The 13,252-nt window shown below is 42.7% G+C and overlaps 2 protein-coding genes across 3 annotated transcripts; one reads left to right on the top strand and one right to left on the bottom strand.

Annotated features, from left to right (window-relative positions):
- On the top strand, positions 1-3,865 carry LOC135501821 (polypeptide N-acetylgalactosaminyltransferase 12-like). The gene is made up of 6 exons (XM_064794150.1): positions 1-153; positions 895-1,210; positions 1,506-1,708; positions 1,978-2,172; positions 2,436-2,698; positions 2,875-3,865. The coding sequence occupies exons 2-6, from the start codon at positions 901-903 to the stop codon at positions 3,851-3,853; spliced, it is 1,950 nt and encodes a 649-aa protein (XP_064650220.1). The 5' UTR covers positions 1-153; positions 895-900; the 3' UTR covers positions 3,854-3,865.
- Positions 3,866-4,591: 726 nt separating this feature from the next.
- On the bottom strand, positions 4,592-13,126 carry LOC135501298 (hornerin-like). 2 transcript variants are annotated; one of them, XM_064793337.1, is made up of 18 exons: positions 13,078-13,126; positions 12,623-12,763; positions 12,340-12,381; positions 11,627-12,091; positions 10,794-11,240; positions 9,961-10,407; positions 9,128-9,574; positions 8,298-8,744; positions 7,989-8,105; positions 7,586-7,810; positions 7,368-7,409; positions 6,936-6,995; positions 6,305-6,336; positions 5,951-5,981; positions 5,638-5,693; positions 5,126-5,282; positions 4,751-4,813; positions 4,592-4,670 (listed from the first exon to the last, which is right to left on the bottom strand). In XM_064793337.1, exons 1-17 carry the CDS (start codon positions 13,118-13,120, stop codon positions 4,794-4,796), a joined length of 3,219 nt encoding a protein of 1,072 aa, XP_064649407.1. In that variant the 5' UTR covers positions 13,121-13,126; the 3' UTR covers positions 4,592-4,670; positions 4,751-4,793. The 2 variants fall into 2 exon arrangements, with proteins under 2 accessions (XP_064649407.1, XP_064649406.1); XM_064793336.1 differs by lacking the exon at positions 4,592-4,670 and having other exon boundaries at positions 4,723-4,813.
- Between the last annotated feature and the right edge of the window lie 126 nt (positions 13,127-13,252).

The raw sequence follows: 13,252 nt of genomic DNA, 5'->3' as shown, positions 1-13,252 counted from the left end.
GGTTTTCCATTGATTTGCTAGTAACAATTTGCCCCGATTTTCGGATAATTCCCCCGGATAGTTCCCCAGATATCGAGACATTTGGACCCGAAGTCGAGTTGGTATGACGTCATAAAGTAACAGACACGCAGGCTATTTGATAATCGAACTTGAGTAAGTGGCCTGTTATCATTTCCCTCTCAATGTTGGTTATGTGGCAAGATTCCGCGTTATCGCTCGGTCAGATTGTCCGGTATTGTTTATAGTGCATTCTCCATCTATCGTAAATTGCAATTCTCGAACTCAAGAGTCGCTTGGCATTCGACTCGAAACCACGCCCACTAAAAGTCTTAGTGCAAGAGTGTTGTCACTCTTCATGACGAAGCTACTCTCTGATGAAGAAATTCAAGGATGAATTTTCAGACCCATGCCTGCATCACTAAACCCATACTGTATACATAGACTCATCCATCTACCAGCTTTTACTAACTTAATTGGGAAGGAGTTTACAATCCCCGATCACACCCCAAAAAAAGGTCATCGGTTGACTAACGAAGCACCACTGTTCAATGGATTTATAGTTGAATGCGATCAAACTACGTCATTTCCGAGCGGGGATTGTAAATTTTAACCCTTAATTGTTCAGGTCGTCTTCAGGTTTAGATACCGGTGTAATGTTTTTGAGTGTTTCTGTTTTGAGTGTTTCCCCTCATTGTTTGGGAACGCTCAAAAATAGATTGACGAGTTTTTCTGTGTATCCCCCCTATTGAAAAGTCATGGTTTCTCTAGCTGCCTATTGTTTGGAAACACTGAAACATGGGGAACAACCACAGATGTTACACCGGGCGTTACAACCTTCAAACCATAGATCCGTGCATGTACCAGTTTAACTAACCGTTCATGTCTTATTTTTAGGTTATAATGGCGGGCGTGATCACCTTCAAACCATTCCGGGCCTTGGCCACCTCCGTGGTCATTGTCTTCCTCTTCTGCATTGTCCTCCTCATGCTGACTATCAACAACAACGAGAGAAACGCCTCCTATAGGCGAGTCAAACAAATAACCAGTACCCTGCCCGAAAACCAGGTGGAGCTCTCCATCAACAAGAGGTTGGAGCAGATGTTGCGCGTGCAGGATGCAATAGCAGACGATGTGAAGGTCTTGCCAGTTTTAAAAAATGAGCACGCCTTTCATCACTATGACGAGTCGGAGCGACCGAACAGAAGGACAGGTATAGCTTTGGGGGGGGGGGGGGGGGGGTAACGTCGACCTCCCTTTAACAGCGAATTAAAGTAAAGTATGAATCAGTGGCCCGCCTCTGATTTGTTCTGGTGTGACAATCGGGACCCACTCTCCATCTGGGCCTAGTTCGAAACAAGTCAGTCATTTCGGCCATAAATTTTACGTGACGTTGCAGGGTAACGTGGCTTAACTGTTTTGAGCATGAACTGAGCCACTACAGCCTATGTTGTCGCTGAAAGGGCTTCCGGTGATTTCATCTCAATCTTTGATACTCTTCTCCACAGTCTCCCCGAGGCAGGCCAGCCATAAAGACATATTGGCCAAGAACCGCGACATCCTACTTAACCTGCAACACGCGATGCTCAAACCTGACAACCGCCCTCCAGACTCGGCCTACAACATCAACATAACCCTCAGCGACACTATCTCTCTGGATCGGAAGATCATTGACAGCAGGCCACAGCAATGTCAAGAAATTCAGTATGACGTGAGTTTGAAAGTTCGACGGGCGCCTCATGTCTATTCTCTCATCTCAATGTTATTCTTCCTTCAAATTATAAGGAAAGTTGGTCCAATATAGCATGTGTGTTCATTTAAATGTGTACTGTCAGCTGTCTTCTAGACGGTAGGAGCTGTTGTATAAGGGCTAAAATATATCACTTGACATTACAAGGAGATCTTATGGTTACCATCAAGCCTCACAAAGAAACGACAAGTTTCAAAGAACAGTGTTTAAATTTTCTCCATCACTTTCAGATTAATACCTTACCCACTGCCAGCATCATCATCCCCTTCCACAACGAGGCCCTGTCTATGCTCCTGCGCACTGTGCACAGTATTTTGAACAATGCCCCTGATGTCCTTTTGGCTGACGTCATTCTAGTGGACGATCATAGTGTTTATAGCTATCTTCAGGAGCAGTTGGTGGAATACGTGAAATACTTACCTAAGGTGAGCATGTCAGATGGGATCCCGTGATGGCACCAAGTCCCAAAATTAAAGGACTCGTCGTTTAGGGTCACCGCGGGAATATGCAGTCGTTCCATCCTAACAATATATTTGTGGCTCCGATGCCGATATGTATTGGACCGAACAACAACCTTTTATTCTGAGAAAGCAGTGCGAAACAAGAAGCCGCCAAAAGCAAATGAAAACATTTCTAGCAACGAATCCAAAACAAAATTCTGATGAAAATCGTCTGATGTTTTTTCAAGGTAAAGCTTATCCGTACTCCAGAGAGGGTCGGCCTGATCAAAGCTAGGCTGATGGGGGTCGAGCACGCCCGAGGTGACGTCATGATGTTCCAGGATGCGCACACAGAGTGCAACGTCGGTTGGTTGGAGCCCCTTCTCACGGAGATCCAGCGAAATCCAAGAGCTGTGGTTCAACCCCATATTGATCGCATCGATCCTAGATCCATTGAGTATAAGAACGACATGGAGTGGTATCCGATCGGAGCATTCGGATGGGATCTGAGGTAGGTCTTGGCTCGTGACCTTGGACAAAGCTTCTATGTCCCCTCCACAGTCAAGCCTCTACGTAGGCCAACCTTGATGAAGCATACAAGGCGAATACGCTGCGACTGCGTCGCAGTTTGGAAACCAAAGCAATGTGGGGAAGTGTTCTTACATTCTGTCCTCTGTTTTTTTTCAGGTTTGCCTGGCTTGCTGTGCCCATTCACGAACATCGACGGATCAAGTCGGACCCTGTCAAGTCGACACGGAGTCCGACCTTAGTCGGCTGTGCCCTTGCCGCAGAAAAGGACAACTTCCTCGCTACGGGCGCTTTCGACACTGGCCTTAAAATCTGGGGTGGGGAAAACCTCGAATTGTCGTTCAGAACTTGGATGTGTGGTGGTGAAGTTTTGTCTGTGCCCTGTTCACGTGTTGCACATGTGTTCAAAGTTCAGACATACGGGTTCCAAGGAGAAAAGGCCAAGGTCGTCAAGCGGAACTCAATGCGTGTAGCAGAAGTCTGGATGGATGACTACAAGCGATTCTTCTACGCGGCAACCTCGCAAACGGAAGTACCACTAGAGGATGCTGGGAAGGATTCTATAGAAGAACGAAAGCAACTAAGAGAAAAAATGCAGTGCAATAACTTTGATTGGTACTTAGACAATGTTTTCCCAGATTTACAAAGACCTTCGGACGATGCAACAGTGTATGGTGACGTCACGAATACTCACAGTGACGTGTGCCTAAAACCAGACCCAAAAACCAATTACGTTACCCTCACCGGAGAATGTTATACATTTCGAATCCAACCTGCCTACGAGTTTTACTTGGACACAAAATCCCGTCTGAGATATCGTAACTTGTGTATAGACTTTAGTGATAATCTTCTGCTAAAAATAATGAACTGTGCTGACGTCAACTCTCAACGCAGTTGGTCACTGCGCTCCTCCGGATCCGCAAAACGAAGCGGGAAAATAGTTGCTTCTACCGCCGATGGTGGCGTTGGAAGTGAATATTGTTTAGCCCACGTGACGAATGTCATTGAGCCGTACAACGGGGAACAAATGCCACAAATGAATACATGTAATGAAGAGAGTAAATTTCAAACCTGGGCATTTATGTACCACATGGACCAGAATACTCTGAACCTCAATAAACCACAATCAGAACTCTAACATTTCGAATAACATTGACTCTTCTTCCGTTTCTGTCCTACTTGGCGCATTTAACAGAATCAGCGCCACAGTCGATAGGCTATGAAATCAAAATGCAGAAAGAACGCATTCAGAATGTGTTTGCGATGCCTGCCGATTATTGCGCCGATTCAGTCCTCGAGGAGAATAAAACGAGAATATTTTCACTCTGTAAGGCAAAAACAACAGCAGACCCAGTCTAACTCAAATTATCATGAGGACTGTGGCCATCATCTGGATCAATTGATGCCATACACATATGTTGAATAATTAAAATAATGGACGCTTTGTAGGCCTAACTGTATATCAGCTGGTAACTGATGACTGGTGAAACGGTAATGTGATGGAACCGAGTGAGAGTAATGCACAGGCGATTTAACTGGACAGTGATCATCAGCGCCCCACTCGTCATCCTTCTTATTTTTAAGTCTCTTGCAAGGATTTATGAAGGTCTCGTACGGATTCACGACTAAGGACAACTGTTTAAAACAGTCACAAGTCGTGAATTAGTAAAAGACATTCCCATCCGAAAGAAAATGAAGTATTTTTGAAGCACATATGTCAATTTTGCAATAAATCTTTATAACAAGGATCGTTTTTTTGTGTTCTTTGTCATTCTTTTCGCAAAATTATATATACTTTATTGACAAGGCCAGAATTATATATTTTCGCCAATGTTGGTCGAAGCGAATCTTACGGCATGTGAACTTCTGTGAAACCTGGTAATCGTAATTTGTCCTACACATTCTGGACTGAGACCGCAAAGCTAAGTTAGCCAACTGCCAATAGGATTTCATATTTTTACCATTTGCAATTGGTCTTTAGTTATTCGATGAATTAAGACCAGGGATAAAGTGATGACTGACGCTTTTCATCATTACCATAACTCGTTCTTCGGGAATTTCCGTACGAGCTGGACGAGTTAGACCTGTGTGCCCGAGACTGAAACATGATCAGAAAAACATTTCAAATTTCGGAAGTAACGAACACGGCCTTTGATATATAGTATCGTGGTGTTCATTGAAAACAGGGACAATTTACTTAAAGTGAACAGACAGTACAGGCATCCGTCATGTCAGTTGAGGAAGACAAATCCGCAGTTTGCCTTGACTTTATCGAGTGCATGATGTACACATGTACATGCATCCAAGACCATTTATGTATTTAAGCCCGAAAATGATATTTCTTGACCGAGGAGCTCTCAAGAATACTGTTTGTCTAAATATAAAAATAGCGCTAAGCACGTTGTCATACCGGAAGAGCTCGAACCACCATCACCGGAACTGGATCGTCTACCGTATCCCAAACTAGATCTTCTGCTATAGCTGGGGCTGGAGCTACCGTATTGAGATCTCCGGCTATAGCTGGAACTAGATCGTCGGTTGTAACTAGAACTTGAACTGGGATACGACTAAAATTTAAGAAAAGCTTCATCATGTCACAATAAAATATATTTTCTGGTAAGAGTTTTGAGGTCAAAGTGTACTGACTGCACCCTTTTATCATGTTTTAAGACTGGAGACGCTCCCGATAGGACGTGTAAAGGTATTGTCGGTTTTTGAAGCCACGATCTCAACAGTTTCAACATTTTCCATGCGGTTATATATACGCATGTGCATGACTAAGTGCTGTGCTGCAGTGTGCAAGGACAACGAATTCATGCCCACAAAGCGAGCAAGGACATGGCCGACTTATACATGTACGACTGATAAAGTCACGAAGTGTATGTCAGGGTCGTAAATGGTATACAACCTCACTCTACTTACCGATTTAGAAGACCTCATCTTCTGGCGCCGGTAGGCATTAACTTTCTGAAGAATGTCTGAATTTGAGAATCAATCTCCTTATAAGAACCTCAAATAATTGGTGATTGAAACACGAAAGATTAGATAGATTTATCTTCTAAGAGGACTCTTGAATAAACAGTCGAAGTTATACAACTGTTTAACCAAAATGATACAGTAGATGTGGTAATTTGGTTTTGGTAATTTGCGGCTAGATCAGTTTAATCGCATGTTACAGACACGCGCAAGCTGGGGTAAATGATGATGGTCATCTGACTAATTTCACCACACTTACCAATGTATTTCTTACCCTTCGCCAGGGCGTCCTGCAACAAACGAGTAAGAATGATCGATCAGTGAGTTTGTTGATTCCTTGGAAGACAGTCTGAATAGTCTAAATATCAATTGTAGTCTAACTATGTAATTGTAGTTTAAATATTAATTGTAGTCGAAATATAAATAGAATCTACATAAATATCAATTATATTCTAAATATCGATTGATCCTTTACAAAGAGCGAATGCTGAAAAAAAAGCTGGTATACCAAAAACGACCACGAACCCAGGATATTGGCAGAATAGTTTAATCGGTAAAGTTAACTTTATCAACCTTAAATTACCCGACATGTACAAGACCTTGATCAGCCTACCTTTCTTGCTTCTTGAGCCTCCAGAGATGAAGCTACAATATAAGTGAAAAGACTTCTACTATCTATGTAAAGTGTAACACTTTCTTCAAAGGCCTATATTCGTCGTTCGATCATGTCGAACAAAGTATGACCAGGAACGAGCAATTTGAAGAGAAATACTGATAGCTTTTCCAAGGCATTTTAGTTTTTTACGTGCACTGCCTTATAATGTATATAGGACGTGTAGTGTAGTGTAATAAAATGTAGGGGCAGCATATATCCTCTATCCCTCTGGGGGAAACATTCTATATACATTTTGGTATTAGATGTACAGGTAAGGCAAAACCACCCAGTATTCCATATACATTTTGGTATTAGATGTACAGGTAAGGCAAAACCACCCAATATTCCATATACATTTTGGTATTAGATGTACAGGTAAGGCAAAACCACCCAATATTCCATATACATTTTGGTATTAGATGTACAGGTAAGGCAAAACCACCCAATATTCCAGCTTCAATGCATTGGTATCATCTTTCGCTTGGTCTCAGTTTGGATTCTAGATTGTTATACGTTTCTAAGTCATGTATTCTTTGTTCATGCACTTGTCATTTTGTGTCAAAAGGGAAAGCAAGGCCTTGATACTTACGACCATCCCTAGCTTTAAGGACGTTGAACTTATGAGTCGCGGCCTGCCATTCCCTAGTTGCTAGAGAGAACAACAATATCCATAAATTGGAAGAATGTAAAAAAACAGTATGCGTATACATTAGTTAAAGAATGTACATACGTGTAGTAATTAGGCAAATGAAACATATATCGTTACTTTTAAGAAAAAATTGTATCGATTCCACGCTCTTTTCAATGAGTAACGATGACAGTGATTTCGAGTGGCACATCGGGCCCCGTAAGCAGTGCTCGATGACGCAAAAGACTTTTACAGCTTTTTATTATAACTCCGTTCGATTTTTAAAACTGTTTGCTTTTTATTTAGGTTCTGTATCTTAATAACTTGTCTAAGAACAAACACGGCCGACAAGACTACTTGTCCAAAAAGCGCGGGAGAAGCAGCATTGCATACCATTCATCTTGTCTTCCTTTGTGAAGCCTGATCCAGGAGGCCCTGAAAAAAAGGGAAAGTCGTACGAAGCACTTTGACACAGGCCTTGGTTATCTAAAAACGTTGTGACCTTTGAGCAAGCACTTTTGAACGTTGATCGTTTCTGGTGACAAGGACGCTATTCCTAATCTTGTTATGTGTCATCACCTACAAGTATTTGTATAATCGTACACACTTACCATATAAATTGAAGCGAGCTGCTCTGGCATTCGATCTCCGTGACAACCCATAACTCCCTCCTGATGACCTGTAACTAGGCCTTCGCGAAGGGCTGTAGGGTGACGAGCCGTACCTACTTCCTGATGACGCGTAACCTGGCCTCCGCGAAGAGCCGTAGGATGACGAGCCATAACTCCTGCCTGATGACCGGTACCTTGATCCAGAACTGCTAGAATATCTTGAACCTAAAATGGAAACAACAGACAAGTAATCAAACCATTATGTGTGGTTTTCTTCCTTTGTGCATTCTTACAACACTCTTCCTTAAATTTTTCTTTTTCGTTCCTATATACGGTCAAATCTCGAAATCTAAACTGTAAATATTAAATTGTAAACCCAACCATGGACTATGAGTTTACCTACTTGGCCTCTTTGGTGCGGCGCAAATGAAGTACCCTCCTATTTGAAACACCTTGATGTTGTTGTGAGGACTTGCATGACATCTGCGGCTCTCATCTCTAAAAACCACCTCATATTCATCTGAAAGAGGAGACTTAGATATAAGAGGAAAATATATATCAGAGCAAACAAAATAAACAAGTAAAGGAACATTCGTATAAAATGATAGTATGATTTCCCGTGACGGTGGACCTCAGAGAATAGATTTGAATGTTGGTTCTGTGAAAGTAATTCCCAACTGGAGCATTTAAAACTATTGCCATGCCAACTTACTGGATTTCGAGCTCGATGACGAAGGATATCTTGATCGGCGTCTCGATGAATAAGAACTCGAACCATAGCGAGAACTAGTGGGATATCGCGAGGAACTGGAGCCATAGCGAGATTGCGATCGATACGAAGAGCTGGAACCATAGCGGGAGCTCGTTGGATACGAAGAACGTGAACCATAGCGAGATTTCGATCGATACGAAGACCTGGAACCATAGCGGGAGCTCGTTGGATACGAAGAACGTGAACCATAGCGAGATTTCGATCGGTAAGAGCTGGAACCATAGCGGGAGCTCGTTGGATACGAAGAGCGAGGACCATAGCGAGATGTTGTTGGATACGAAGAAAGGAAGCAGGCGTAGTAATCACCAATCTTGGCGACCTTGGTCGTCCTTGGCGATGAACTAGAGCACCCGTATTTACTGGCCGAGAACGCTGCCTCATATCTTTCTGAAAATATATGCATTTACAGTGATATCGGGCAGATAATTACATGTCACATTCATGTGCTTTGTAAAATCTTTCATAGACCAAAACTATCAAAGCTAGTCGAAGGAAGATACCAATCTACAAAATCTCGATCAATTTCCGAGCTGTTATCATATTTGGACAATAATGATGACTTGCTGTTATCATGTTTTGACACTTAATGTCCAGCTGTTACCGGTGTAAACTTTAGGTCAGTCACCCTGTTATAGATTTTGCCACTTAGGGTCGCGCTGTTACCATGTTTTAGGTCTTTCTGTTTCCATATTTTGATACCAAATGTCTCATTTTAGAGCTGAAATCGTTTTACATATATTTCAAAAAGGACCTCCCTTTGTTGAACTTACTGGATTTCGAGCTTGATGACGAAGGATATCTTGATCGGCGTCTCGATGAATAAGAACTCGAACCATAGCGAGAACTCGTGGGATACCGCGAGGAACTGGAGCCATGGCGAGATTGCGATCGATACGAAGAGCTGGAACCATAGCGGGAGCTCGTTGGATACGAAGAATGAGAACCATAGCGAGATTTCGATCGGTACGAAGACCTGGAACCATAGCGGGAGCTCGTTGGATACGAAGAACGTGAACCATAGCGAGATTTCGATCGGTAAGAGCTGGAACCATAGCGGGAGCTCGTTGGATACGAAGAACTCGAACCATAGCGAGATGTTGTTGGATTCGAAGAAAGGAAGCAGGCGTAGTATTCACCAATCTTGGCGACCTTGGTCGTCCTTGGCGATGAACTATAACACGCGTATTTACTGGTCGAGAACACTGCCTCATATCTTTCTGAAAATATATGCATTTACAGTGATATCAGGCAGATAATTACATGTCACATTCATGTGCTTTGTAAAATCTTTCATAGACCAAAACTATCAAAGCTAGTCGAAGGAAGATACCAATGAACTACAAAATCTCGATCAATTTCCGAGCTGTTATCATATTTAGACAATAATGATGACTTGCTGTTATCATGTTTTGACACTTAATGTCCAGCTGTTACCGGTGTACACTTTAGGTCAGTCACCCTGTTATAGATTTTGTCACTTAGGGTCGCGCTGTTACAATGTTTTAGGTCTTTCTGTTTCCATATTTTGATACCAAATGTCTCATTTTACAGCCGAAATAGTTTTACATATCCTTGAAAAAGGACCTCCCTTTGTTGAACTTACTGTATTTCGAGCTTGATGACGAAGGATATCTTGATCGGCGTCTCGATGAATAAGAACTCGAACCATAGCGAGAACTCGTGGGATACCGCGAGGAACTGGAGCCATGGAGATATTTCGATCGGTACGAAGAGCTGGAACCATAGCGGGAGCTCGTTGGATACGACGAATGAGAACCATAGCGAGATTTCGATCGGTACGAAGACCTGGAACCATAGCGGGAGCTCGTTGGATACGAAGAACGTGAACCATAGCGAGATTTCGATCGGTAAGAGCTGGAACCATAGCGGGAGCTCGTTGGATACGAAGAACTCGAACCATAGCGAGATGTTGTTGGATTCGAAGAAAGGAAGCAGGCGTAGTATTCACCAATCTTGGCGACCTTGGTCGTCCTTGGCGATGAACTATAACACCCGTATTTACTGGTCGAGAACACTGCCTCATATCTTTCTGAAAATATATGCATTTACAGTGATATCAGGCAGATAATTACATGTCACATTCATGTGCTTTGTAAAATCTTTCATAGACCAAAACTATCAAAGCTAGTCGAAGGAAGATACCAATGAACTACAAAACCTCGATCAATTTCCGAGCTGTTATCATATTTGGACAATAATGATGTCTTGCTGTTATCATGTTTTGACACTTAATGTCGAGCTGTTACCGGTGTACACTTTAGGTCAGTCACCCTGTTATAGATTTAGTCACTTAGGGTCGCGCGGTTACAATGTTTTAGGTCTTTCTGTTTCCATATTTTGATACCAAATGTCTCATTTTAGAGCCGAAATCGTTTTACATGTATTTCAAAAAGGACCTCCCTTTGTTGAACTTACTGGATTTCGAGCTTGATGACGAAGGATATCTTGATCGGCGTCTCGATGAATAAGAACTCGAACCATAGCGAGAACTAGTGGGATACCGCGAGGAACTGGAGCCATGGCGAGATTGCGATCGATACGAAGAGCTGGAACCATAGCGGGAGCTCGTTGGATACGAAGAACGTGAACCATAGCGAGATTTCGATCGATACGAAGACCTGGAACCATAGCGGGAGCTCGTTGGATACGAAGAACGTGAACCATAGCGAGATTTCGATCGGTAAGAGCTGGAACCATAGCGGGAGCTCGTTGGATACGAAGAACTCGAACCATAGCGAGATGTTGTTGGATTCGAAAAAAGGAAGCAGGCGTAGTATTCACCAATCTTGGCGACCTTGGTCGTCCTTGTCGATGAACTATAACACCCGTATTTACTGGTCGAGAACACTGCCTCATATCTTTCTGAAAATATATGCATTTACAGTGATATCAGGCAGATAATTACATGTCACATTCATGTGCTTTGTAAAATCGTTGATAGACCTAAACTATCAAAGCTGGTCGAAGGAAGATACCAATGAACTACAAAACCTCGATCAATTTCCGAGCTGTTATCATATTTGGACAATAATGATGTCTTGCTTTTATCATGTTTTGACACTTAATGTCGGGCTGTTACCGGTGTACACTTTAGGTCAGTCACCCTGTTATAGATTTTGCCACTTAGGGTCGCGCTGTTACCATGTTTTAGGTCTTTCTGTTTCCATATTTTGATACCAAATGTCTCATTTTAGAGCCGAAATCGTTTTACATATATTTCAAAAAGGACCTCCCTTTGTTGAACTTACTGTATTTCGAGCTTGATGACGCTGGATATCTTGATCGGCGTCTCGATGAATAAGAACTCGAACCATAGCGAGAACTCGTGGGATACCGCGAGGAACTGGAGCCATAGCGAGATTGCGATCGGTACGAAGAGCTGGAACCATAGCGGGAGCTCGTTGGATACGAAGAACGTGAACCATAGCGAGATTTCGATCGATACGAAGAGCTGGAACCATAGCGGGAGCTCGTTGGATACGAAGAGCGAGGACCATAGCGAGATTTCGATCGATACGAAGAGCTGGAACCATAGCGGGAGCTCGTTGGGTACGAAGAACGAGAGCCATAGCGAGAACTTGTTGGGTACCGCGAGGAACTGGAGCCATAGCGAGATTTCGATCTGTATAAAGGGCTAGACCCATAGCGGGAGCTCGTTGAATACGAAGAACGAGAACCATAGCGAGAACTCATTGAAGAGACAGATGATCCCCCTGAAAAATATGACATTTAGAGTCAAGATGTATGTATCGTTGCGTATAATGTAGGCCTACAGCTGGGACGACCTCACCTTTTGTGCGTAGAATCCGCCATTTTGCAGCGGTGTGTGATGCGAAGTAGAACGCAGAAACACTTGTTTAGATATTCTACACCCAAGTTGAATTACTCTCTCTATATGAGGACCTTGGCTCGGCTTTCTCAGGAAACTTGACATGTCTCAATGATTTTTTTATATACATACGGCTCCGGTAGCTGGATCTTGTGTGATGCTTAGGTATGCGACCTTTTAGAATGAAGAGAGAAAGAGAATTACCATGCAACAGCATTACAGACTCAACGATAAAAAGGGAGTAGACACAACGTATCGCGAAACATACCAGTATGCCGATTTGAGTTACGGTCGTTAGACATGAATCTATGTGTGTGCCTGTACATGTAGCTACATGGTCCTTTACGAATAAAATTGAAGGGGTGGCGGAAATCGTCAAATGAAAATAGCAGAAAGTGTGGCTGACATCACTTACCTGATTCTGATTCGGTAAAGCAGCCGTAGTAAGAGGCAATCTGATGTTTAGCGCTTCCTGACGGGCAACCCATTCTCTTTTCTGTAAACATCACCCTCATCATGAGATGTTCGTGCTGATGAGATGCCACCTCATGATACACTGAAAACAACCAGAAAAAGATATGAATAGAAAAAGAGACGAATATCTTTTTTGGTACCATACCAATGGTTAGCAATCCAGTCACGGAGACATGTAGCAGATTATACATCATTAACTTTAGCTTTCCAAAAGTTTTCGTTATGAGGCATTGCGAAGTTTTGGTGATTCCAAAATATGATACGGCGTTGTCCACGAGACTTTCTTTGTGTTGATTCTCGATATTCCTAACTGCGACTTACAAGTCATACTTCTTTTAACACGTAAAGCGTTTATTTTGAATAAGGAAATGAACAATATTGCCGATAAGAACTTACTTGATAGCGTCGCAACAGCAATTATCAAAATATGGCCCGCCATCTTGGCAATCACCTGACGAACTGATGATGTGGACGAATATAATGGAGAAGAAACACGAAATGTTTACACAAGACGGAAATCTGAAACAAATAGCAGTATATCCCTGCGGCAAAAACAATTATGGCCCAACCC

This window comes from Lineus longissimus, chromosome 17, assembly GCF_910592395.1.
Source record: "Lineus longissimus chromosome 17, tnLinLong1.2, whole genome shotgun sequence".
In the NCBI taxonomy this organism is placed as follows: domain Eukaryota; kingdom Metazoa; phylum Nemertea; class Pilidiophora; order Heteronemertea; family Lineidae; genus Lineus; species Lineus longissimus.
The sequence above is the reverse complement of the archived record's forward strand: the minus strand, read 5'-3'. Positions and strand labels throughout refer to the sequence as shown.

What these genes read in the sequence shown, in the direction of transcription:
- LOC135501821 (XM_064794150.1), top strand. Translation starts at nt 901, where the DNA reads ATGGCGGGCGTGATCACCTTCAAACCATTCCGGGCCTTGGCCACCTCC. An exon ending in GCGACCGAACAGAAGGACAG is followed by an intron (nt 1,211 to 1,505) that starts GTATAGCTTTGG and finishes TCTTCTCCACAG; the next exon opens with TCTCCCCGAGGCAGGCCAGC. An exon ending in GTCAAGAAATTCAGTATGAC is followed by an intron (nt 1,709 to 1,977) that starts GTGAGTTTGAAA and finishes CATCACTTTCAG; the next exon opens with ATTAATACCTTACCCACTGC.
- LOC135501298 (XM_064793337.1), bottom strand. Translation starts at nt 13,120, where the DNA reads ATGGCGGGCCATATTTTGATAATTGCTGTTGCGACGCTATCAA. An exon ending in GTCATCAAGCTCGAAATCCA is followed by an intron (nt 10,408 to 10,793) that starts GTAAGTTCAACA and finishes ATATATTTTCAG; the next exon opens with AAAGATATGAGGCAGTGTTC. An exon ending in AGGCTCAAGAAGCAAGAAAG is followed by an intron (nt 5,982 to 6,304) that starts GTAGGCTGATCA and finishes CGTTTGTTGCAG; the next exon opens with GACGCCCTGGCGAAGGGTAA.